The sequence below is a fragment of the Patagioenas fasciata genome, chromosome 7, assembly GCF_037038585.1.
Source record: "Patagioenas fasciata isolate bPatFas1 chromosome 7, bPatFas1.hap1, whole genome shotgun sequence".
NCBI classification, from domain to species: domain Eukaryota; kingdom Metazoa; phylum Chordata; class Aves; order Columbiformes; family Columbidae; genus Patagioenas; species Patagioenas fasciata.
Window position 1 is genome coordinate 31,443,134 of NC_092526.1, and position 24,876 is coordinate 31,468,009.

General features: G+C 39.6%; 1 protein-coding gene across 7 annotated transcripts in view; it reads right to left on the reverse strand.

The window, feature by feature from the left end:
- KANSL1L (KAT8 regulatory NSL complex subunit 1 like) overlaps positions 1–24,876 on the reverse strand; it is a 64,032-nt gene that overhangs the window by 20,309 nt on the left and 18,847 nt on the right. For 5 of the 7 annotated variants that reach the window (XR_010651549.2, XM_071811264.1, XM_065840894.2 and 2 more), the window contains exons 3-6: positions 20,206–20,347; positions 16,114–16,311; positions 13,246–13,361; positions 8,358–8,559 (exon numbers count right to left, since the gene is read on the reverse strand). Coding sequence is in view for 6 of the 7 variants with exons in the window: in XM_071811264.1 (XP_071667365.1) it covers positions 8,358–8,559; positions 13,246–13,361; positions 16,114–16,311; positions 20,206–20,347 (658 nt within the window). In the remaining variant the exon portion in view is untranslated. The remainder of the gene's footprint in view (positions 1–8,357; positions 8,560–13,245; positions 13,362–16,113; positions 16,312–20,205; positions 20,348–24,876) is intronic. The other 2 variants (XM_065840893.2, XM_065840895.2) reach the window with 2 other exon arrangements.

Here is a 24,876-nt window from a genome sequence, read left to right on the forward strand (position 1 = left end):
TTAGATTATAGCTTAAAGCTCAGCTTGCCCAAAACCATGCATACATGGTCACATAAACTCCACAGTCTCAATCTATTTTGAAACAGTACTAAAATCCAATTGCCAACATTAATAAATGCAAAATTCTTTTCCTCATCTTGCCTGTGGTGGGAGTTACAAAATCTTATGCCATAATTAAATATTTCACTAAGTCAGTTTATAACTCAAAAGAGAATAAAGATTCATATAGAAGCAAGAGTATTTCTGTTGAAATGCCTGTGAAGTTACCAGAAAAAAACTAAAAAAATCTGGCAGTGCCTGTTCCTAGCTACTGGATCTGGTTTAAATTTCTGATGGAGTAGTTTTCCACTGGAAAATGCTGAATTAGTGAAATCATGATGTTTGTCAGGAATGTAGATTTAATCAACTCTTGGTAAAAAAATTTCTGAAGCACTTTATTCTGGAATGAAAGTGTGTTGCTTAAAGAAAGTGCTTCAACCTTACTGGTACAAAACTGAAGAGCTGTTTATTGGGAAACTAAACTCTCTCCCCTTCCAATTCAGTATAGAACACAGTCTGCAACTCAACAGGCTTTTACAGCAGATAATTATTGATTTGGTAACACAACAACAGCAAAAAATCCAAAGCTCAAGTGAAAAACACCCCACAAATATATCCATTCAGCCACAGCAATGACAAGTGGTTTCATGAAAACCACGGTGTCCAGCTTGTAGAAAAGCAGTCTCTATAGCAAAGCCTGACTACAATGCCAGCCCTTCAGAAAACAACAGAGATTACTAAACTCTTATCAGTTTTTCCCATGATAAACTCTACCTTATACATCTCCCGAAACATTTTTCTTTATGACTGAAATACAAAACCTCACGCTTCCTGAGCTTAAGGAGATACGAAGAATAACATCACATTAAACTGATTCTATTAAGGAAAAGAAAATACGCTGTATTTAAGAGGAAATCAGAAGTGTGCAAGCTTTAAATCTTCAACTAAAACAGCAGTTCTGTTTCACACTTCCTAAGAAATGGTGTCACCAACAGAATCTAGCTGTCTGGAGAATGATTAATTTTAATCTTCTTGGATTTCTTTTTCCTTAGTACTGTTTTACTGGGTCGCAGAAAACCTAGCAAGAAATTCATTTTGATATTTAAAACAATTCTTGCACTTGTGATAAACTGAGGCATTAGACAAAGCACGACTGGCTCCTGCCTCTGTTCTGGAGGGGTCAGAAGGCTGAACAGCACCGCCCTTCTGCAGAGAAGAAGTCTGAGTCTATGAAGCGTGCCGGAATTGAAAAGAAAAATGTTTTGTGCTCCCAGTTAAAAATTCTGAAGTGAATACTCACTTCATGGTTTCAGCTACTGATCACTAAAACTCCTACCATTTTTGGAAACATGCCTAAGTTTAACAGTACAAAGAGCCACAGTTCAATTACACCAATGTGTATGAATCCAGCAAGTTAATTAAGGTAGTTCAAATACACTCTGCTGAATACCTGTCATGTTTGCCTCTGATTACTCTTTAAAAGCCCAAAAAAGGCAATGAGAAAGCATTTATTCTCCCTACAGAAACATGTACTCAGAACTTTCCAGCAACATCAAAGACGAGATATCCCTCTCAATATTAAAAGCTGTTCTTCAGTAAATGAGTAGCCAACTGCATTGCAGAGAATTAACTGTGGGATCCAAAAGAACGTCTGTGTGGGTGGCTGATGCCTCCTCTTTGAGCACCAAACACACTGCTAACTTTTAATCCTCCAGAAGCGCTACGGACAGCTCAAACCAAGAGACCAGCACATTACCTGCTTGCTTCTGTGCCCTAGTGTCTGCATGAAAGGGTAGCCTGCTTTTCCATGGCCTCCCTCTCTTGCAGGTTTTTCATCAGTGTCATAAAAGTAGTGGTAGCTTCTACTTTTCTCAGAGACCTCCCACCTCTCAGAAGTTTACATGGAGTTTAGTTTCTTTAATTGTTATAAGCCAATGGGAGATGGACTTTCACCTGCTCTGTGGGAAATGCATGCTGTCCTCAACATCCTGAAACAAAGACCTTTTGTTCAACTAGCAAATCAATTGAAAAATCAAGGTTAGTGCTTAATCTTTAACCAGTTAAACCAAAAGAAGTAAAGGCATGCTAACTCACAGGGATATCTTTTTAAAAATGCCATGTAGAATTTAAGATCTGATCAGGAGAACATTACTGAAATGTCGTAATAAGCTAGCTAAAGGTGCACTGGACTGCGGAAAGCACACTTCAGGTTTTTCATTCTGGAAAAGAAGAATTCAGGTGCTGACTGGTTTGCCATAAACCTCACAAAGAAAGGATTCAGTTCCACTGGCGGTGTCACCGCAATGCGAAGCTGAAAGTGCTCTCCCTTCCTTCCTCCCCAGTAGACAACAGTCTTGTCACACACTCAGAATAGCTGAATGCATAAGAATACTACTTTTCTTTCCCCATCCAGGTTTTGCTGATTTTTAACTATTAGAAGGCCTTCTTTTTTAACTTCCAGTGTTAAAATAGTAATTTTATCAACTATTATTTTCACTTACAAACTGGGTCAACCATACCTAAGGGATTCTCCTCCCCAGAGCACAAGCCTGCCATACCCACAGAGATACCGCACCATTTTCACGGAAGCGGTTTGCAGGAGCCCTGGCAGCACACACCATTCTCTGTACTCATGGCTTTCCGGAAGTCAGCAGTGCGAGGATGCTCTGCAGCAGCAAGTGGTGGAGCCAACACAAAGGGATACCAAGGAGGGGGATGACAACCAGTACACTCCTTTCAGTGCAACTGTGGGGAAATAAGTCCTTCGCTGTGCGAAACGCAAACATCTAGCTGGCTACTGAATAATATTCTTGATAGCTGCTGCTGTAGCCAGTGTTGTTTCTTTAAATTTCTGGACTGAGGGAGCTAGAGGAAGCAGTAATTGATAACAGCAACTATGAATTCACCTGTATCTCCTTAACCGCAAATAAAACACAACATGGGATAACATGATAGAGGATATAGGATTGTATTCTAGCAAGCAGGTGCTAAAATATTTGTCCCCAGACAAACACATCACCAGGCAGAAAACAGGGAACAACTTCCACACTATATGCAATATTATGATGAAGCACCTTGTCTGCACATACACCCATCTCCTTGTCTCTTTTTTTCCTTTCCTGCTAGCTACAGACCACTTGCAGATAGCAGATATTTTTTAGCAAGTAAGGTAAAGGCTCTGCCTCTTGGGTATAATACAAATTACAAAAGTATATATACATACAAACATGCATGTACACACTTCCTTCCCTAAGAACTGAAAATTGACAAGATTTGGTGAAAATTCCATATGTATTTAGCAAGTGGCATCTACAAAACGTATCACTGGCCCAAAGGACACACTGGGAAAGCAGCAGGATACAAAAATCATCAGACTGGTATAAGAACTAGATTAAAATAAGAAACTGAAATCCTAGAATTTAAATAAGTTTTTCCTGTCTGTTTCAGAGCCTTCTGGAGAAGCAGTTGTTTTTTTCTTTTTTTTTTTTTAAAAAAAAGACCACTAAATGAAAGCAGATACTCTTATGCTCTCACTTAACCCCTGTTTGAGACCAAAGAGAAAAAATGTGGCAATACTCAACTGCAAGAGCTGGCAACATGATACCAATGGCTTGCTTGTGGTATCTAAAATGTAAGCTTTTGCACCTCAGTTCCCAGCTTCCAGACTTGTTGGCACCTTTGCAAATTTGAATACAAATTTTCTCGATTTGCCTCAGTCAACACAACCATCTCTTCCTCCAGCAGGTGGAGATACAAATACGATGAGAATTTTCAGATTAAAAAACCCCACTATGCTCCACAGCCCTGCAAAGAAATGGATAGGACCGAAATTGACAGTACTGAGATCTCACTGCTCCATTGCCCCTTAACTTTATTTATAGCTGTATAAAGTTTTAACAGATTAAAATACTATCTAGTCTCAAGGACATCTCTTGGCGAAGCATGACTTGACAAAGAAAGAATGAAATTGATGTCATCATTTAGGACGTTAAATGTGAAAGTAACAAAAGGTACTGGTAAAGCAAATTCCTTGTTACTTAAAAAAACCTTCAACAAGACATAGAGATAAAATCCTGGAAGTTAACTAAGCAAAGACATCTTTGAGATTACATGACTAGTAACAACACTTGTCTGCTTTTAAACAAACTTAATAGAACTTCTCATATCTCACCCATAATTCTGTTCCTTCAAGTTTACACAAAAAATAGCCCAAGATGGAGATAATCTAGGTCCTCACTATGGGAAAAACCTCTGTAGATGCACTCAGAATCCAGGTGCAGGGGGAACACTTACAGATGCAACAACGACCAGAAAATTATTTAACTGGAGTTCATGTCTGAAAGTTCTGAGACAGATCTGCTACTTACAGACCTTCCTGGTGGTTTTAATGTTTTGATACTCTTTGCCTTCTTTCTCAGTGTTAAAACTACACTATGTGCATTATACAGGGGACAATGACCCAGAGGTTGTTTGACTTGCCAGCTGTAACAAGGCAAAGGAGCGGCAGATCCAGCATTTGGAATGGAGCACGCTCAGACTCCCAACCCCTTTCTACCAGACCATGCCTGCAGTTTACTTCTTTGTGCTATCCTGCATACAAGTTTTAATATCCATTCAAAAATCACACTGAAGGAATGCACCACTGCAATCATATCCTCTAGACCGAAGCACAGACTGCAATCCCAGGGTTTATTGTCCATCTGGATTATTCTGAGTGGCTTGTGCACTGACTCACAAGCAAGAAACGGCCTGAGCTCTTACCAAGCTATTTAGATAATGAAAGGAGAAAGATACAAAACAGATTTCAGGGCCAAAAGATGACTCACAGATCATCTGTGGTACTTAGTCATCCTGAATTAGGGGACAAGCAGAGTTTGCCCCACAGGATGTTTCAAGTTCCTGAGGATACTGGACAGTGACAGACAAACCAAACACCCAGCGTCCTGTTTGATTTCTCCCCACTGCAGTCTATCTACCTTGTAGAGCTGGCAGGTCTTCTAGAGTTTCATAGAGTTCTGTGTTTTCTTTCAGATAATACTCTGCATAAGAATTATTTAAATACCAGAGCAGGGGAAGGTGGAGCTCTCTTCAGAGAAGAAATACAGCAAAGCAGAATGCAAAACATGGCAACTCTCAACAGGCACTGGGAGGCTACTAGGTCACTAGATACTCAAACTTTTGACAGCATCGTAAATGTATGTGGCATGAGAGTTGATAAGAGAAAAAATGTGGCTGTCTTCCCAGTGACCTTATGAACTGACAGATGGGATAGCAGTTCACAGTTTCATACTTTGCTTTTCCTAACAGGGATGTTGGGGGGGTAAAGGGAAAGGATGAGCTTCTCAAAAGCATCTGAAGAGATGTGAAGGACAACACTCTGAGTGCCATCCCTTCCACCAAGGGTACAACCAGTGATCCCCCAAAAAACCAAATTCCTCAAAGTTACCCCAGCATTTCTTAATCTCCTACACATGAGAAGTTTACGTTTTGCTGTGATTCTCTGGGCAGAACTCTTTAGTCATCGTCTGCTCAGACTTGCAGAGCAGCACTGCCAGGTGCTCGCTCGCCGGCTGTTTGAACCTGGCACTGTGTGGAGCTGGTGCAGGAGCTGCGATGTCCAGAAGATTTAATCTTCTCCTCAGACTTTGGCAAGCTGGTTTCTATTAACTCCACATCTGCTGCAGGGAGGTGGCAGCAAGTCTTCCCTAGCTCCAGCTTGCTCTCAGGCCAGTGACCTTAAAGAAACGGGGGCCCTCAGAGACCATGGTATAGCCATGGGCTATATAAATAAGTAAATCTTGAAGAAATATGGAAGAAGCACTTGCTAGAGAAGGCACACTAACATTACATTAAAAATCCAACTGTTTTCCATGCTGCTAAGAAGTGACTCCCTTCTCTATGAAAGGCCAGAGGAAATTTATTGGATTACTACTGGGAGTATAAATGCATTTTCAAAGAAAATTAAGTATCAGCCCCAGAGGCCCTTCCCCATTTTGCATCCTTACCCTTAGACTTCTGCCTAATGCAGCAGTCAGCCTGGGCTGATAGCCTGTGTCCCTCCATTACAAGCTGAGCAATCTCATCAACAGCTGGGTAACCAAGTGTAGCAAACATAGGCCTAAGAAAGTCACAGGGCCTGTCAGGATAAGGTTTCTTGAATGAAACAATACACTGATGATGGCGCTTAATTCAAAGACTTGATACCCATTTAGGTTTGATTGTCAGAATGTGCTGGAAATGTCCAGTCCAATTTTATCACTTACTTCCCCAGCAGGATCCCTGATACACTGTTTTTAACTAACACTGTAAGAGTCTTTGTTCACTGCTTTACCTTAATTTTGAAAACTTTAATTGAGTTTGGCACTTCCATGAAGTCTGAAGCTGACAGCTTGGTCGTTGCCACCACCCCTCATTTTCTCCAGGACCACAAGCAGAATTATCTGCAGCACATGACGCAGTTCTTGACATGGCCTCTTGGTTAACTTCCCCATGGAGAGGACATTAAAAGGCAGAATCTAAAAATGGGTTTTTGAGCCAAGAGCTGAGGTAAACATAAACAGCATTCTCTACAGGGGTTTACACCACACTGTCTTTGGGACAGCTCTGAACTTTCGGTACAGAGACGCTGGAGCTCAGCTAGTATATGGTAACCCAGCACTAAAAATGTCAAGAGCACGGAGCAGACACGCAGTTGCACCATCTCAGTATTTGAAGCCTTAACTAGTAACTTAAAAATGCACTTTTTGATCACAGCCTACAATCAAAGCTAAACTACAAATTTATCTTTTTTAGTCTACAGCTCAAGGTAAGCTGTTGAGCATGCAAAGCAGCTCAGCTCCATGCCTGGTTGAAGGTAAAAATGTCAATTCTGCTTTGTACTCCTGCTGCTGGGCTGGAGAAATGAAGTTTCTGTTCACAAGCTCCTACTGTTACTCTCTGAACTGCACTAACTCTGGCCCAGTTTTCAAAAGACAGAGACATAGCAACCTTAGAAATAGGAGATACTTGAGCCTGCAAGACACAGGCTCCCAGAAGAGTCTGTTATTTAGAAGTTGCATCTGGAGTGGAAGGGAAAGTCCTGGAGTCTCTTGCTGAGGAGCAATCTCCACAGCTGCCAGAAGCACTTGTGGCACTGGAGGCACCAGCTGGGGAAATGAATCCTCCAGCCCCTTTATCAGGACATGGATTGGACTGAATGGCAAACAAGGAAGTCCAAGTCAGGAAGAATCTCCTTGGTGAATACAAGCGAGATGAAAAGCCTAAGTGCCTAGGAGGTAGAGCTCCCAAACTCTAACCCTCCACCTCCAATCCCCCACCATCAACCTTCCAGGCAGGCTGCCAAATCTGTAAGCCCCACTGCTGGGAAGCTGGGAAGTCAAGCTCCTAAGAAGCCAGACAGCTTTTTAATAAAATATCTTGCTAAAACTAGGACACTTGTGCAATTTTGCAGAGGATGCTGAATCAGCACACTGACATGGAACATCCTTGCAGGGGAAATTTCTCCCCAGATCACTGGTACACTTAGTAAACCCTGGACAGTTAGCTGAGGAGACGGGGAGATGTCTCACAACATAACATGCTTTCAAAAGGCAAAGTAAATTCAAGAAATTGGAAATGCTTGGAATTAACACTGCTGTAAATACTGAATTTACACCATCTCTGCTCCCAAATTAAGATTGTTGCTTTAAGCACCACAGCTAAACTCATTATATATTCTTACCAACAATATACTATTAATATCAAACATGAACAGATATGCCTTGTCCTGCACAACATGTGTGGTTTTTCCCATTTTAAAAATATTAATTTCTTTGTAATGCAGAAAATTTTAAGAGTTTCAAAGCATTCATAAACTTTCATGAAAAAGGCAGTAAAATTAATCAGGAACAGCAAAAGCAGAAACAAGATTAAGATATTGCATTTTAATTTCCTTTAAAATAATGTGTCACCAGCTGTGTAAACTTTCTTGTAGCCAAGCAGGCAGCTGATTTACACTGTAGCATGTTTCCTCAGCAGTTCAGCCTCCCAAGGAAGCCCTTGAGTTGTCTCTTTGTACAAAGGCTTTAAAGATAGCCATACAATAAACTGATTTGATAAGCAAGATTCTGAGTGATCTTTAATTTTTGTGTTCAACTCATTAACTCTGAGCTCCTGCTGACACAGCTAGTACTCCTGCCACATACACTATATGCTCCCTGAACATCACAAATAACCAGCACAGCATGCACTATTCTTCTGACATACCAGACAAGACACATGCAGACTCTTGCAGATGGGCTCTTTGGTTTTGTCTCCTGAAGAAAGAGGCGAGGGCCTACCTGCTGATTCCCGAAAGAGGCACCGTGCATTTTGTAGAGTTTCCTCTTCTGGAAGCTCAGAAGTGGCCTTGTTCGGGCAGATGTGCTCACATTAGCCACGGAGAGAGATCTTAGCCTTGTCCTGTCTCTTCTTCTTTTCTTGATGTGCTGATGATCAAGCAACCAGCTGCTCGAAGAGGATACCTCTCTGTTGTCTGAAGCTCTGCAATTCCATGATTAATGGGGGGAGGAAATACAAAAAGTTAATTATTCTCCACATGCACAGGCCAAGATTTCATACACTGATTAGCATTAGTTATCTAATTCCACAACCATTTTACAAACACTAAAATATTTCAGCACACTGTTTCAGGAAACCATGTATGCGCTTTCTTTGCCCATTGATTAATTCTATGTTAAAAAGAAGTTTATCTTCTTGTTTACCTTTCTGCTCACAGAAACAAATATCAAAATAAAGTTAAGCCCTTAAGCATATAGTGGTATTTAGTTATTCCAAATTCAAGAATTCTCTTTCTAACACTTCTAACACCTATGAGTTTTAGGTTACAATTAGTATTTCCATACAAACTTATATTCTACTCAAGACAGCAGCCGTGTTAACATACAAGGAGACTGAGAGTCCTGCCCTAATACTTTTGAGATTTACTAGTTTCACCCAAGAACTGAAACTTAAGAAAAGCTTTACAAACCAGTATCAATTCAGTGCAGAGGATGTAACTCACTGTGAAGCATCTGTATCAAAATCAGGAACTCTGGACACTTAATTTAACCAACACAGAGCCATTAAACTTCACTTCCAGGGAAATGCCAGTAGCGCTCTCCAATAGAGCCTAAGCCCAGCCTTGGGGAGGAGGGAAAGCCTAGCCTGTTTATCCGTCTACAAGACCTAGAAGTTGGTTAGATTCAGATGACTCGGGAGAACGCAAGCTGAGTTCCAGCCACAATGTGGCAGGGTCTAGATGAACACACGGAAAGCTCTGTTTCAGCACTCAGTCTCACTCTTACCTGTGTTTCCCCAAGTCTACCCCTCTCAAATCTCCCTCAGTATTACAGCATCACCCCTTCACAACCTTACCTACACGCACACTTGCTGTACTCACATCCTTGGTAGCATAGTATAAAATCACAAAAGTTATGTGAGAACATAGGGCCAAAAGCAGCAGCAAACCCTGTATGTGTATTTACAACAACCCTGGATCACTCTCACCAGTCTACGGCCTGTCTGCCCACCAGAAGAGGTAACACTACAAGGTAAGAATTCAAAACACCCTCCCATTTGGGTGGGAATGACTCAATAGGAAGAATGCCCTTCACTTTTATAGGTATCCTGAATTTATTTTGTTGCTGTAGCAACACCTACCTGCAAAGTTGAAGGCTTCCTGCAAAAAGCACCAAAGTATGCACTTATTTTTACAATACTAAAGACCTTGACTGCAACTGAGCTGCCTGAAAAGTGCAAGTACACAAGATATTTTGGCCCTGGTTCCTAAGAGGTCATCTATCTGCACAAATGATTATCTTATGAACTTCATCTGGCAAGTCACAGTCTTATTAGTAAAGTTATAACACACGATAAAACAAGAAAATTAATTTATTACAAGGCCATTTATCAATCTTTTTTGACCAGCACTATTCTTCTAACAGTACACTTTTATTAAATAGAAGGGCTTGTTACGAAAGTGTGATTAAACACCATCCCATGCTGTGCTGGTGTGGGTAATAAGGTTTATGGGTTTAAACTGGAGCTGTCCTTCTGACACATCAGAACGAGCCCAATAAGCAACACAGACTCAATGAAAGTAATGTGCTAATTAAGAGAGGGATGGTACAAAGAATATACTAGTGAGCACCAAGAAAAAGCCCCAAATACTGAAGCATGAGATTAATACTAACCTCATTTTTAAGGCCCAAGAAAGAAATACAGTGTTTAAAATCCATGCAGAAGACTTCTTCAATACTTTCTCTGAATTCTCAAAAATATTTTCTCTGTAATTATCTGCCTCGAAGTCAGATGGTGCCAAGCCCAACTATTAGACTTCCACAAACCTCCCTCTTATTACTACACAAGACAACCTGGACAAGTAAATTAGAACAAAATGCTCTTCCATCTGGCTTCTCAGCTTCTGTGATTCCTGTCCTTGTTCTGGGGTCTGCCCACGACTCTGATAGTCTCTTTCTAGTCTCTGCCAGCTGCTCTAGTTACTCTCCTGTGCCTTGCAGTAATACACAGCTCCGTTTTCAGATGAAGCAAGGACCTCGGCTCTGTGTGTTGGAGTTCCACTACACAATACTACGGTTTTCCTGCCACTTGCATAAATAGGCTTCCCAGTCAAGGTCAGAGTTACCCCTTTGTTTTGATGTTTGGGTGTTTTTCAAAATGTGACTCTACAGAAGAGTGGAGAGGAACCATCACCAGATGTAAAAATCAATGGATTTGCTAAAACACTCCTTTCAAATCTCACAGGTTGGCCTTTCTTGCTCTGTAGCCGAGCTGAAGAGCAGAGACGTGTGCCCAGCAAGCCAGACAGGCATGATTTGTACTGAAGTAACAAACTGTTTCATTCCTCTGTCCTGGTACAAGAGCAGTTATCACTAGATTAGGGAAATGCTTCTATGAACATTTACCTTCATCCAATGTACCTGGCTACTCTTGGTATCTAGATTCAATTCAGAAAAGCGAAGCTACACAGAAAAACAAGTCACTAATGAAATTAAACCTTGACAAATGGCAATTTAAGGTTATCCAAGTTTAATCAAGCAGGAACTCTACACAGGAATAGCCAGAATAACGAACCATACTGCAATGCCATGACTACCAATCTCAAAGCATCTCATGCTTAAACCTACTTTAAACATGGACTACCATACCTTTCACATCAAGAGCCTACAACTGATTTCAAGAGTTCACTTAAGTAAAAGTTGCTATCATTTCTTCTTTTTCCTCTACTAAACCAAAAACCACCTTACTTTCCATTTGATTTTGATTTCTACTTTCTCAAGTATTTAATAGAGAGTGAACTCTAGAAAGAGCTAGAGGAGAAGCAGCCAAGAAATTAATATAACTGTAGTATGCAACTGTCTCAATTAATTGCACATGAAACTACTAAAACAACAAAATACCACAAAAAACTGAAACACACTTGAAAACCCAAGATGTAGGAGGCAGTGAATTTCCTTTCAGGATTCTCATGACAACCACTCTGTATCATGCTCAATCACTATCTTTTATGAACAATATTTATTTGCAGATTTCAAAACACTTCATAAAAAGCTAAAAATTAAAATTAACTATTTTAACTGATTTTTAAGATGACATTTATGAAGCTCTCAGGTCTCTCGGATTTCTTTCCAACACCTAACTCACCAACTCTAATTTATAGCTACAGCACTGAGAGAATCTTCCAAGTCTTCCCATTCTTCTTTGGAGGTTTATAGGTCATGAGTAGAAAACAACCAGCCTTACAAAGAATGCTCCATGTGCAAGCAACTGTGTTGCTTATAAAATGAAAAGAAGACTGATTTTGGACAGTGTCTGATAAATCAGAAGAGAAATGGCTTATGTTACATAATTAGAATCCCTCATCACAAAGTCAACGCTATGCACTCGTAAAAACATTTCTAAAAGCAGAAGCCCTTCCTCATCTGTTTCGTGAAAAAGGCACAGATTCAAGACAGCCTCCTAACACTCTAAATTACTCTCTTCTTTCATGTACCCATCTCTATTAGCAACTCCTATTTCAGGCCTATTTTTGTTCCAAAACTCAGAGGAATCTTCTGATTTTCACCTACATTATTTGTAAACAACTGATATGTCAGGAGCCTGAGCGCTACCTCACAGGACCCCTCCATCCTGACGTTTAGGGCACAGTCACACCATCGGCTGGCAACAGACGGCAGCTAAAGGAGCTGCCCCTCCGAGCTGCTCGGTATAATCTCTTTGTGGGAGGTTACAGCTCCTGCAGCAGAGCTGCTGGGCCAGTCGGCTCTTCTCAGAGCCAGGGAATTACGCTCTGCCGCAGACACGGCCATAAACCCCTCCCCCGGCTCTAGAGGGGAGTATTTGCTTCATCCGTCTGATCTTAATTAAGACCTATGAATAACAGCAAACACTGCATCTTCAAAAATCACGCTAGCAGTGTATCAGGGGAAATATTCTACATAGCTAGGTCTTTTATGAGACAGGGCTGTAGTCAATTACCTTAATGCTGTTTTAAGACTAATACTGATTAAAGCCTGTACTGTATTTTAAAATCTTCGAAGAAAAGATGGAATTACTAAGAAATACAGAGTAGTACCAAGAAACATTTTTCTACTATATTAATTTTGAGCTGCTACAGTCATCCTGGAATGTTTCCACCCAGAACAAAAGACCACATTGGCAAAAATATTATCTCCAAATTCCTGAAAAAGTAGCTGGCAAAGATAAATCTAGCCTTGTATTGAAGACTGATGTGCTTAAAATTAATGAAGTTACAACAAAAAACTAACACTGACCCATGCTGAGGCACGGGTGGTGCTGCTTATGTATTCTATTAATCTAATAAAGTCTAGTTTGTCACTTTTCCAGAAACACAAGTTGCAATCATGATGACAAAATCCTTCAAGTCTGAAATAATCAGTAGTAGTGTGCTATCTACTGTATCCTTTCACTAATTCGCAGATATATTAATCTTCCCTGTCCTTAAATGTCAGTCACTGCATAATTTTTTGATGCCTTTAAGAACAAAGCTCTACTACTTTCAACCTTACAAGCAAGATCTGACTTCTCTTGAAGCTTGCAGAAAGCAGCTCACTTTTCCTGATTTACTGGTGTAATGATTATCAGTTCCATCTACATATCTTTATCAAAAGTTGTTAAAAAAAAAAAATGCTATGTATTGTCACCTACCTGAAGGAGATGCCATTGAGCAGCTGTTTGTGCCTCCAGGTCTTGGATGAAAGAGATGAAGAAGCTGGAGGCAGTGGAGCAATTAGGCTGCTGATGATTTCACTCAGTTGCGCACTCTGGAAAAAAATTAAAAATATAAAAGGTAGTGAGAGTTTTATCCAGACTCAACAGCTCAAAGTTCCTGTTTCCTGTTTAGGATTCCAGCTGTATGCATCATGGAACAATCAAATCTATTTTCTTCTCATGAATAATCAAGCGTGGCATGTTTTTTTTTTCTTTCACAATGATTATGTTCCACTATACAAAACCAAAAAACAAACACCACAAAAAAGAAAACTCACAACAACCTATCAAAAAAACCCAACAAAAAATGAAAACAACTCTGAACAACCAACCAAGGACATTGTTTACACATTTGAATAAGCAGTACACAGAACACATTAGTGATCCCGGTTTTTTAACCGAAAGTTTTCAAAAAGGCAAAAGAAAGCAGAACACTTTACAGCTGATGTTACAACAGCTGCAGCCCAGAGCTAACTGGACATTCAACAGGGAAAAAAACCAAGTTTGCTGTTTACTCATTGTACATTTTATTCACTCAAAGTATTTTTCCTGTTTAAAGAATCCTCTTCATTGCGCACTGTAGTTTCACAAAGGTGTCTTTACAGAAGTGTAGCTACAGGAGTATTATTGTAACTACAGACAGAATGGCTAAAAAACTTCTGGTAGCCTCAAAAATAGCAACAAGAAGACCTCACCCAGCAAAAGCCAGACTTTCAGAACTGCCCCAAACCAAATGCAGCTGATTCGTTAAGCCTAAGAATTACTCCTTATGAAGCAATGAATTGTGGACTGACTCCACATAACATTTCACAATGATTTTTTTGTTTTAAATGTCAAACCTTAAAGGCTATTCTAACAATAAATGTAGCTTTCTTAGAGGAAACTGTGTGCTGCACACTAAACAGAAATTAAATGTATCTGAAACAGCATACTTCATTTTTTTAAAAACTTTCACATTATTTTGTAGGATTTTCATTCAGAACTAAGACTGTTTAAAACAAGAATTGCTAAAGGTTACCCAGTAAATTCTCTTTACATTTTGAGGCACTATCATTTACGCAGAAAGAGGCAGAAAAAATTCCATTTTATTACAACTCACACCTTTTCTGCTCATGTTTAAGTGATGTAGTCGGGTAAAAATTTCATGTCAGAATAAAATATTCAGGGAAAGCACAGAAAAAGCAAGTCAACTACAAAAGGTCTGGACAAAGCAAACAAGATGCCAGTAAAATATTTAGCAGATTGATTTCAAAATCTCAAAAGAATTCAATCTGTAAGGAGCAAAGTATCTACTAAACATAAAAGCACCAAAACAACAGCAGACTTCCAAAACACAAGGAAAAACATACATGTTTTAAAAAATGCTGCACAGCTATAAAAAAGACTTGGAAAATTATTAATAAAAATTGCCAGGCTGTCACTTTGTATTCTTTCTAAATTTATTGAACAAAGAAATACTTCAACATAAGACTAAAGAATTCTGTGGGAATTTCTGTGGATGTACGTCAGCCTACAGCATCGCTGCTCCTGGCACTGAACAAGATCACACGCAAACCTTCAGAGTTAACGTTGATTTACAGAACTGGTGGTCAAAAAGCAAATCAAACCTCAAAGCTTTTGGCATTGTAAAGGGAAGAAGTCTGATGTAATCTGTGAGATGCCTTAAATCAAGGACACCTTCATTTAAAAGTCATTTTCAGATCAACCAAGTTCTTGGACTTCTGTTCGTAGCTACTTAGGGACCAGGAAACACACTCCATTACTTTAATTGTCAAATCTCTTACTGAAAAGTATGTTTAATTCTGCGAGTAATCACTTAAAGAAGGGGGACATCTCCCCACAGTCTAAAAATGCTCTTTGCTTTACCTTGTGCAATTGACAGCACCATGCATATAAATTTCCTGTTTCATTGCTTCCTCATCCTTGTCTCTTGTGGATAAGATCTATCAAACAGGGGAAGCATTTTAAGAACAGGAAAGTATGACTATCAAATAAGAAAAATTGGCACAGAGATTCAGGAACAGGCATTAGATACCTGAAGCTACTTTACCCCATTTAAAAAAGTGCATGTGATGAAGAATTTATGTGAAGCAGTGGAGCAACATCTCAATGCACCATCCTGCCCTTGTCAAGTTTGCTTTGCACTAGCTGCATAGATTCATCTTGAAAACAAATTTCCTGTATCTCTTTCAGCAATGCGATCCTACCACATTCTTTACGTACTCCCTAGCAAAAGAAAACCCTGCTGAAGTCTGCATCGTATTTCCTGGAATTGACCTTGGAAATGACCGTTTTGAACACCACGAAACAAAACTGCGCTCAAAGCTATGTCTACGCTGTGCCTATTAAGTACCTGGAATTCCTCAGCTCCAAACTGGAGTCCTCTGATGCTTGGAAAGGCAGACCAGCAATCATATTCTGTTGGGGCTTTTTTTATTTTTAAGTACGACATACCTCCATGTTCAGCTGTACTCTTTCATCTCACATGAGTATTTCCTGAAACCACCTGTGGGAACTCTCCATTGAGCCTCACCATAAAGGAGAGGCAGGTTTGCCGATAGCTATTAGAGGTGGTTACGTGGCTGCTTTGAAGGAAACACAGCGGTAATGCAGACATGTCAGAAATAAAAGGTTAATTTGTAAACCTTGTGTACGATGTAGTTATTTAAGCCCTTCAATTCATCAGTGTCCGCTCTCAGGACTGCAAAATTTCTTCCTTTTTGGAAGTCACCACCATGGAACCTGCCCTATTGCTGAAGTAAGTTATTTGGTTCCACTGACCGTTGAATTCTTATTTTACTTTACCTGTTTTTCTATGTTTCGTAAAAGCAGGGTAGGGCTGCTGGGTGACATTTCAAAGTCATGCTCCGGCAAAGAATCCTGTCTCTCAATGGCAGCTTGCGAATTCCCTGTGGCGTTTAATAAAGCTTCTTGGTCTGTCAATTGTATTTGCTTCTTCAAAATGTCTTTTGGAAATGGGAATTCTTCTAACATCACCATCCCCTAGACAACAGCAATTGAACACAGTTGGTTGACAATGGATAAACCCTCCTAAATCATTTTTAAGGGGCAGTTGAACCTGGCACATCCCCCTTAAATCTTCCCAGCAACTCTTTGGAGCACTCAAACTACATTTTAAATACACTTAACCGCTAAAATATAGAAATAGTAGGTATTTTCATTAATGAAAAGCTGTACCATTTGTGCTACTAATCCTAACGGTGATCACTTTAGTGCTATACCAACACTGAAACATCTGTGCCAAAATTCAAATCAGAAATTCATACTTATTAGAGCAACTATATGAACGTTTGCCTGCTGATTTAAGAAGAGGTTTTTCTGTAAAAAACAACCACCTGTTTATCTGAAGTTGGTTATAGGCTTTGCAGCCAGTGAATTTTGCAGAGGCAGTTTAAAGTGCTTTATGTTTCTTATCCCTATCCAAGTTCTAAGCAAAACATCAAGGTTGTTATTTTTTAAATAGCAGAGATGGACAGAATTAGAAAGAGCCATTTACAATTTAATAATTGATTTAAGGTGAGCATTTTTAGAGTTCCATCATTATAGAGCTAACTATCCTAAATATTCTAGTAATCTCCTTGCTTTTCCAGACAATCTGCACAAATGTTGTATCAGGCGTGGTCTACTGTCCAGAATGTCACCTAAGAAGAGAAATATAACTAACAGCGTTTCATAAACAGAACTAGGAAAATAATACCCCCATTGGGCTTTCCACATGACAGATTAGAAAAATAAAACTGTCAAATACAATCCTAGGTAATATCTCACTTGGTTTGTTTTAACGACTTAAAATGTTAAACAAAATAATAAGCAAAAATAACTTTGTAACAGTCAAAACCGGCTCCTCAAATAGTCCCTTAATTTGTCATTACCTTGACCAAACCAAATACTCAGAAAAGGCTATCAAACCCCTGCAGGCATCTTCCAAAGAGAAAGGGAAAATAATTTACTTGCATTTAAGCACTGACTGTTACCAAAATATCAAGGAGACATTGAAAGAATGGGACCATTCAACCACACTGCCTCCATTTTTTATTTCTAGTGAGAATATTTCCCTAAAAAGCAAGGGAACATTGTCATTATGTGAACAAAAGGAACCCCTATACTATTTCTTGTAGTTAGACAGACTTCACCCAGGTTGTGGCTGTGGAAAATTAAGGATTCTGTAATTTTACTCAGACCTCGACCCTTGCTGAGCAGCAACTTGCCCTAAAACATGCAAGTAAGTCTCCAAAAGACTTCAAAGAGGAGGAGAAAACATGAAATTGTCCTGTTCCCATCGTGTTCCTAACTTATTCTCCTGTTTGGTTTATAAATTCAAAGCTGAGAACAAAGATACTATTTAAAAACAAAGGCGCTTGAAAGCTTGCTTTAGTGCCCAAAAGGGGCACAAGAGGTTCTTAATTTCCCTCAAGTCAACACTAGATTTTCCACATTTGCCATCAGGTAGCAGCTCATCATCTGTGCTTTTCCATTTACAGCAGATGGAAAGCAATCTAGAGAGTATGACACCACAATCTGCAGACCAACAGCAGTTACAAAGGAGGCAGTACATTCAAGGAAATTCAAGTATAGACTTAATTCTTAGGTGCCACAACAGGAGAACAAGCTACCTCAATAGCATTACACTCTTTATATCTTTTTAGTAAAAGAATCATAGGTCATGACCACAGAGAGAGAGAAAAGAACAGCTCACAAAAGCCTAAAACAGAAATTCGGAAGTTGAAGGAATAAGAAGAGACACAGAAAAAGTGGTGATAAGAGGGGACACTGCCCCTCCCAGCCCCCACTTCCACTGGTGTTTTATTTATTTAAGTTGCAGAAAATTGCTGACCAAGCACAGAAGGAGGAAAGCCGAAAAGGAGAAAATTGAAAGACTGTTTGGAAAGGAAGAGCTGGAAAAGGCACAGAAGAAAATAGGAAAAATGAGGAACTGGAAGACTGACTATAGAGGAATTATAAGTTAAACAGGTTGCAACCAGTAGGTTTTGACAATGAACTCCCCCCTCCACTTTGCTTAAATTGAATTGTTTTGCAGATATAATTTTTTTTTTAATGGAAGGACTCTCAGAGATCCAGAGCTGCTACTTGTGTATGCATAGAGATGGAGAAGACATCAAAGGTTTATCAAATTATCTTATAGGAAAACTTATTTTTTGTCATACTTCCATCCGTAACAACTGAGGGTTGTTTGTTTATTCGTTTTGGTGGTAAGACGTTTGTAGGTTCAGTTCAGAGAGAACCCAGAGTCCTTTCAGATTAACAAAACTGGCCAGGAAACTGCCCACAAGTCAACCATCTATATCCCTTCCTATTGCATTGTTGTGTTAGTGGAGTGGTGTTTTTCTTGAAATCGTTGTTCACTGGCTATGAATCACATTTTTTTCTGCTCAAAACACAGGAAAAACACTCTGAAACAGTTAAACACAGCATACAAATTCTAATGATATTGTGTAACTACTTCTCAGCCACTAAATGAAAACAAAGAGCTCTTCTATCAGCCCACGTGTCCTGCCATAGCTGCAGCATTGGTGTACTATGAACATGTATATAAAAAAATCACAGCTGAAGAAAATATGTGTCTACCTTGGCTATGGGACACAATGCCAGAGTGAACATCACAGCTGGTAAAAGGGGCAAGAAATTTGCAAAAAGGAATGTCATTAAAGATCTCCACCAGGAAGATGATGAGGCTCCAAGCCAACATGCCACCTAATGTGAAGAAAATGCATGACTAAAAGGATGTTTTTTCCTCTCTGTTCTCTGCTCCTAATTCTGTCTTCTGTAGCTCATGAGACCCGTGCCACTCTACAGACTGATAGCTTTTGGGTACAACAGTGTACATGTACCTGGTATGTAGGACAACACTGAAAATCTCCTTTCACTTCTATGGGCACAGAGGTAGAGCAGACCCTCAAACAAAGGCTCTGCAATTTTTTTTTAAAGAAAAACCTGACTGAGGAAAAGTTGTGAGCAGAAGAGACAAAGTTGGATATGAAAAGAAAGGCTTGGATGGTGAAAAGAAAAGAGGGAATAAATTTTCTTTATGTGATCAGAGGGAAATGCACCCTGGAGTGATTTCCCTCTCAAAACTCCCTCTAAGTCTCACAATCAGCCACATAAAGTTTAAAACATCTTCTGGCTCCCCTCCCTCTGTGCTTATCTGACCCCAGCATAGATCAGAGAACCTACATGAGGCTGATCAACAGAGAGTCAAGGAGCCCTTCTCTAAAACCCCTCACTATCACACTACCAGAATTATCACAGGATTTGGCTTCTTGCACATGAGGGAAATCCATTAAAGTGATAGATTATTAATGTTTCAGGAATGTGACTTTCCTCATTGTCTAGCCAGTTTGATTTACAAAAACTAGTACATGAGTTACACACATTGGAATTTTAGTAATAATTAATCCTTGACCTGTTCAAAGTGCTGTACAAACATTAACTAGCTATTCCTCAGAATACAGATGTGCTGTAAATAACAGAAAAGCCCACCCCCAAACCCCACAACACAAAAATCAATAACCAATCACCCCACCTGAAAACCAAATCTTGCCTCTTCTGCAAAGGTAAAAAATAGTGTGATAAATGCAGTACCTTGTGTTGGGCCCCTGGAAGTCACTAACCAAGTGACAAACTACCACAGATAGGAAGGTAAGAGTTCTCAACTCCCAGTCCTGTACCAGTGCCTCGAGGGTACAATATTTTTTAGCTCCTGATGTCTTTCTCATTAACCTTTGCATGCAAGTCTGCACAGATACAAGAACTCAAGGGCAAAATAGCAACAACAACAAGAAGGAACAAAATAAATATTACAAGAAACACCGTCAAAAGATTATTTGAAAAGCCCATTTATGAGCTTACAGACAATACCTTGGTGGCACGTATCTGCCTGTGAAGGTCAGTTAGTTGTTGGATTTTGTATTCTAGTTCTGAAATCTGGGCTTGAAGCCATGTCCAACGGCTGCCAATTCTAGCTCTGTCTGCAAGCCACTTCCATTCAGAAGTATAGCTGCTGTGAAGACAAAATGCTGGTTAGTCCAAAAATAAAGATAACCACATTTGCACAAGAACATTTTTGACAGCTGCTCTGCCTCATGTTGCAAGCATCTCAGTTGCTTTCAGAAGATATCTGATTATACCCCTCCAGTTTCACATCAGCTTATTTCTGTAACTACAGAACTTGCCCAAATCAGTACAATCAATGTTCACTGGCTATTCCCAGGCTGAGTTAGTTTTCTGTTCTGCACTATAACACCCAGAGCTGGAGTGACTACCAAACTATATCAGTTAATGCAGATTACAGATTTGTAAAGAATTCCAGTAACTCCACCAGCAAGAATCCAAATTCTTACACCACAGTTCCTCCCACAGGCTTCCACAAATACCGTTTGCCAACAACTGGAATCTAATGAAACACCATCCAGTAATGACCAGCTAGATGTCAAGTCACTGCCCAAAAAAACAACTAAGTAGTTTAGATGTCCTTTGTTCAAGCTATTTTGTAAATAAAGCTGTGTCAGTAAAGTAAAATTAGGTCACTCTTACTGTTATTTACAAATAGGTGTATCTTGTAACACAAAAGCTATGCCTCTCAGTACCTGACGTGATTAGCTTAACTTTATTATGCTAAACTCATCACGGGTATCAGCAAACTCAACCTACATTAAATAACTGAATGACACAGCAGCACCTGTCAACAAGTAATCTTAATATCCAGTAAGTTTAAGCAACAGAGACAACACATTACAGTATTTTTGTATGCAACTTCCACTAGTATCCTACCATTAACTGTGTTTATTTATTTAAAGAAAATGACTGGTGTTTTTTTTCCACTGAAGTTGTGAAGTAGCTTGCCACAGGTAACATAGAAGAACTGTAAAAACAAAGCAAATCTTCTTTGGGAAAATAAGTGCTTTTACTCAAGTTATTTGGATAACTGCTGGATCTAAATCCTGGATGACGCTGTATGTCAGCTTTGCACAGGCAGAATAAGTGATCCCCTGTTTCCCGGGCAATGAAGAGTACTGAAGTATCACAAACGATACAAGAAAAAGCAGATGCCAGTGAACTGGCCTAAGAACATCACTCAAGTGCAATCGTTTCACACAGAATTTTGTGCCAATTATCTCAACAATGAAAGAAAGGTAATACATCACCCTGCAGAAGATGCTAGACATTACCTGTCATGAGTAGAGAATCACCAAATTTGAGGATTTCAAGGGCAAAAATTATAAAGCATAATATAACTCAAAATCTCAGAACTTCCAGTCTACTTTAGCTATCATAACTGGTAAGAATGGACACAGTCTCCAGTACATTACCTGTAAAGTACATTATTTCCCTCTTTTAAAACATAAATTATCTACCCACATAATTTACAAGCAGCTTAAACTGTCTCCTACACAGACAAAACGAACATATGAAATTAGAAAGGAGACTGAAATATCCTGTTCTACATGCAAGCAAATAAAGTGGGTTACCATTAAAAAGAAACTCAAATAACTCTATAAATATATGCCATAATAAATTGTTTACATTTTATATATTCCATTAGTGATTATGTCCTATGAAAAAAAGGCATGTTAGGTCATCTTGTGAATATCCATTTTTCTAACCACCCCTTCTTATTTCTCTTTTTTTTCCCCATCATCACCAGCACACAGTAAATTGCCCTGGTTACTTATGCTCTAACCAAGTCTTCTCACCAAGAGCTCCTCTGGGATTGACAGTTTTTGCACTTTTGTGCTTCTGAAAGTCATAAAATACAGTTTGTGGGTAAAGAGGGGGATTCAAATTCCTAGCTGGCCCAAGTCAGAGTTCAATGAACTAATGTGTTCATGCAAGTGAAGTGGCTGGAATAGTTAGGATTTGTCTCAGGATCCTGGGATCGCAAAAAGCTAGTCCTAAGAAACAGCTGCTTAACGAGGCTGTAAAAAATCCCTTAATAATTTCAACAAAAGAAGTTAAATAGGAAATAAGAAGATAACTGAGAAAAACCCAACAGGAGTGTTGAGGTGCTTATTTCTATTCGTTTCTCCAAAGACAAATGAAGAAACAAACAAAACCCCAAAACTAGGTCATTACAAGCCCAAATGAAAGAAAATAAATCATGCTGACAAAATTACCTCCTGAGCTAGATGCAACCGTTTGGGGAGAAAGGTGAGGTATCCTCAAACACACTGAGGGAGAAGGGAAGCAAATGAGAAAAATAAGAAGTGTCGACACAGCTGGGAAACAAGAAGTGGAATGGAAAGGGCTGGTGCTGGTCTTATGTCACATACATGGTACGAAATCACCATGGCAGTAAAGAAATCCACAATCAATACCAAACTGCAGCAGAGAACAGAAGAGCAGTTAAACACTGTGACCTGAAGACAAGCAAATCATATTCTCTGCGTATTACTGTATTACATGCAAAGGAAATAGAAATATCCTCTGCAAAGTTACATCACAAGGTATTTTTCAAAAATGTGTTTTCAGGTTTTTTCTTAAGCTCTATTAAATCTTGGATTAATTGTGTTCACTGTTAAATATGTCATGTATATTTTTGCTTCATTCTAAAATACTACCTAAGTACTTCCTAAGGCTTTAAAGTGTACTGTATAATTAAACTAACTGCATTTAATTACACTGTAACAAAGATGTCCTTAGGCTCCTCTGTAAGGAAGAGTTTCCACCCAACTGAGCACAAACATCTCAAGCTCAGCCCAAAGGAAGCAATTTTAGCTTCTCCCTCCTGCCAGGCCAGGCTGCCTCGTGCCCAGCGCCTGGGCAGCTACACGGTGACATGGATTAGAGAGTTCCTCATGGTTAATTTTAACTTTGGAGGCAGGGTGAACTGAGCAAATTTAAGTCTAGATCCCTTTCCCAGTTTTGATGCCTTGCAGACAGACGCACTTTTGCATTGCCAAAAGGGAAGGGGCGGGGAGCTCAGAGCAAGGCAGTGAGTACCAGCTCACATTTATGCTCAATTCTGCTCCCATCTCTGTCACTCCTATTTGTTTGATCTTGCATTATTTATTTACCATCTTTGCCTGCAAGTCTATTCCTCTACGAACTATTTAGTAAACCTCGTAACTCCTCGGAGGAAGATAAATGGCTGTAAGTTGTCCTCACACTCCTAAAGGGACCTATTCGCATGCAAAGTAGTACGGTCACTCAAGTGACAAATTATAATCTACTATGACAATTAAAAAAAAACAAAAAAACCAAAAACCTGTGATTCTGTTTCTGGGATGTTAGACAGTACAGCATAACATTCACTTAGTAATAAAAGCTGGTTTAAGGTGGCACCACTGAATTCATTGATTCTGCAAATCCAGAAGAAAACCAAACCAAACCAAACCAACCAACCATAAAGGGTTACAAAAATAACCAGGCCTGTTACTAAAGGAGGAAGTCAGAGCAGGTGCTAAAGTAGAAGCCCCTGCTCTGGTTCTCTGTTGGGAACAAAACAAGAAAAATAAAGTAGTTTCTGTCTGTCCCACTTCCTGTGTGCTCCTTTTGCAAAGCGTCGTTCCTGGGTTTCCATGCTTTCCACTCTAACGTCACACATCCTCCACAGGAACTTCAAATTTGCTCTTCTGCTGGCAGCTCAATACAAACCACGTTACATTTGCAAAACTTTCTAATGTTCAGTACTGTAGGACGGTGAAATATTAAATCTACATGTAAACTTGCTGCTCTTGCAATGACTCTAAATCTGCAGCTGATCTGCTGCATACATCCAGGACTATTGGAATTGGAAGAGAACAGAGCAATCCTGACTTTGTATGAATAAAACACCTCATGTAAATTTCCCTACAAAAGCATGCTGGAAATGTATTAGAGACAAAATTAGTTTCCATGTGAGACACTGGCTTGCATTTCCCCTGTTCTGGTTGAACTGCAGATCAATCCTGCAAAACTTGCAAGAGAAGGAAGGATGGAAGGAAGGACAGAGGGAGGACAGACAAACAAGCAACAAGGAGCACAGATGCCCATGCAGACAGTCAGAAGTATGATCAAAAATATAAGTAGGAAGCTGACATTCAGGCTGTACTGTGTCACACGAAAGAATATGTCTGGGGATGGCCAGCACCAGCAGATACAGTAGCAGCATTCCAGCAAAGCTACTTGGTTTTGCTGAGACTGAAGAGGCAAGTGAAGAGCACTAGCACTAAATAATACATTATTACAGTCAGTGTTATTGCTTTAACTGAAAAAAGTTTTTAGCCATGATCTACGGACAGAGCATATGGATGAAGCCCTCAGTACTCTCATTTTTCCCAAAAGAGGAAACAGAATTAAGAACAAACCGTGCTTTTATGTAACCAAGCCAACATCGAAGAACACAACGGGACTATAAAAAGTATTTTCTGCTACCCGTGCCTCCATTATGTTGTGGGTGAGATTTACGTCTTCCCAAGAGCTAAGATCAGTCCATCCCAAAAAACAAAGCCAGGCAACCTGAGTGCAAAGAGCACTGCTAACCAAGATAAAATCGTTGGGCTAGACACACACTGCTGTTTGGGTTTTGTGCCTAGGGTGGATTTCTTTGTT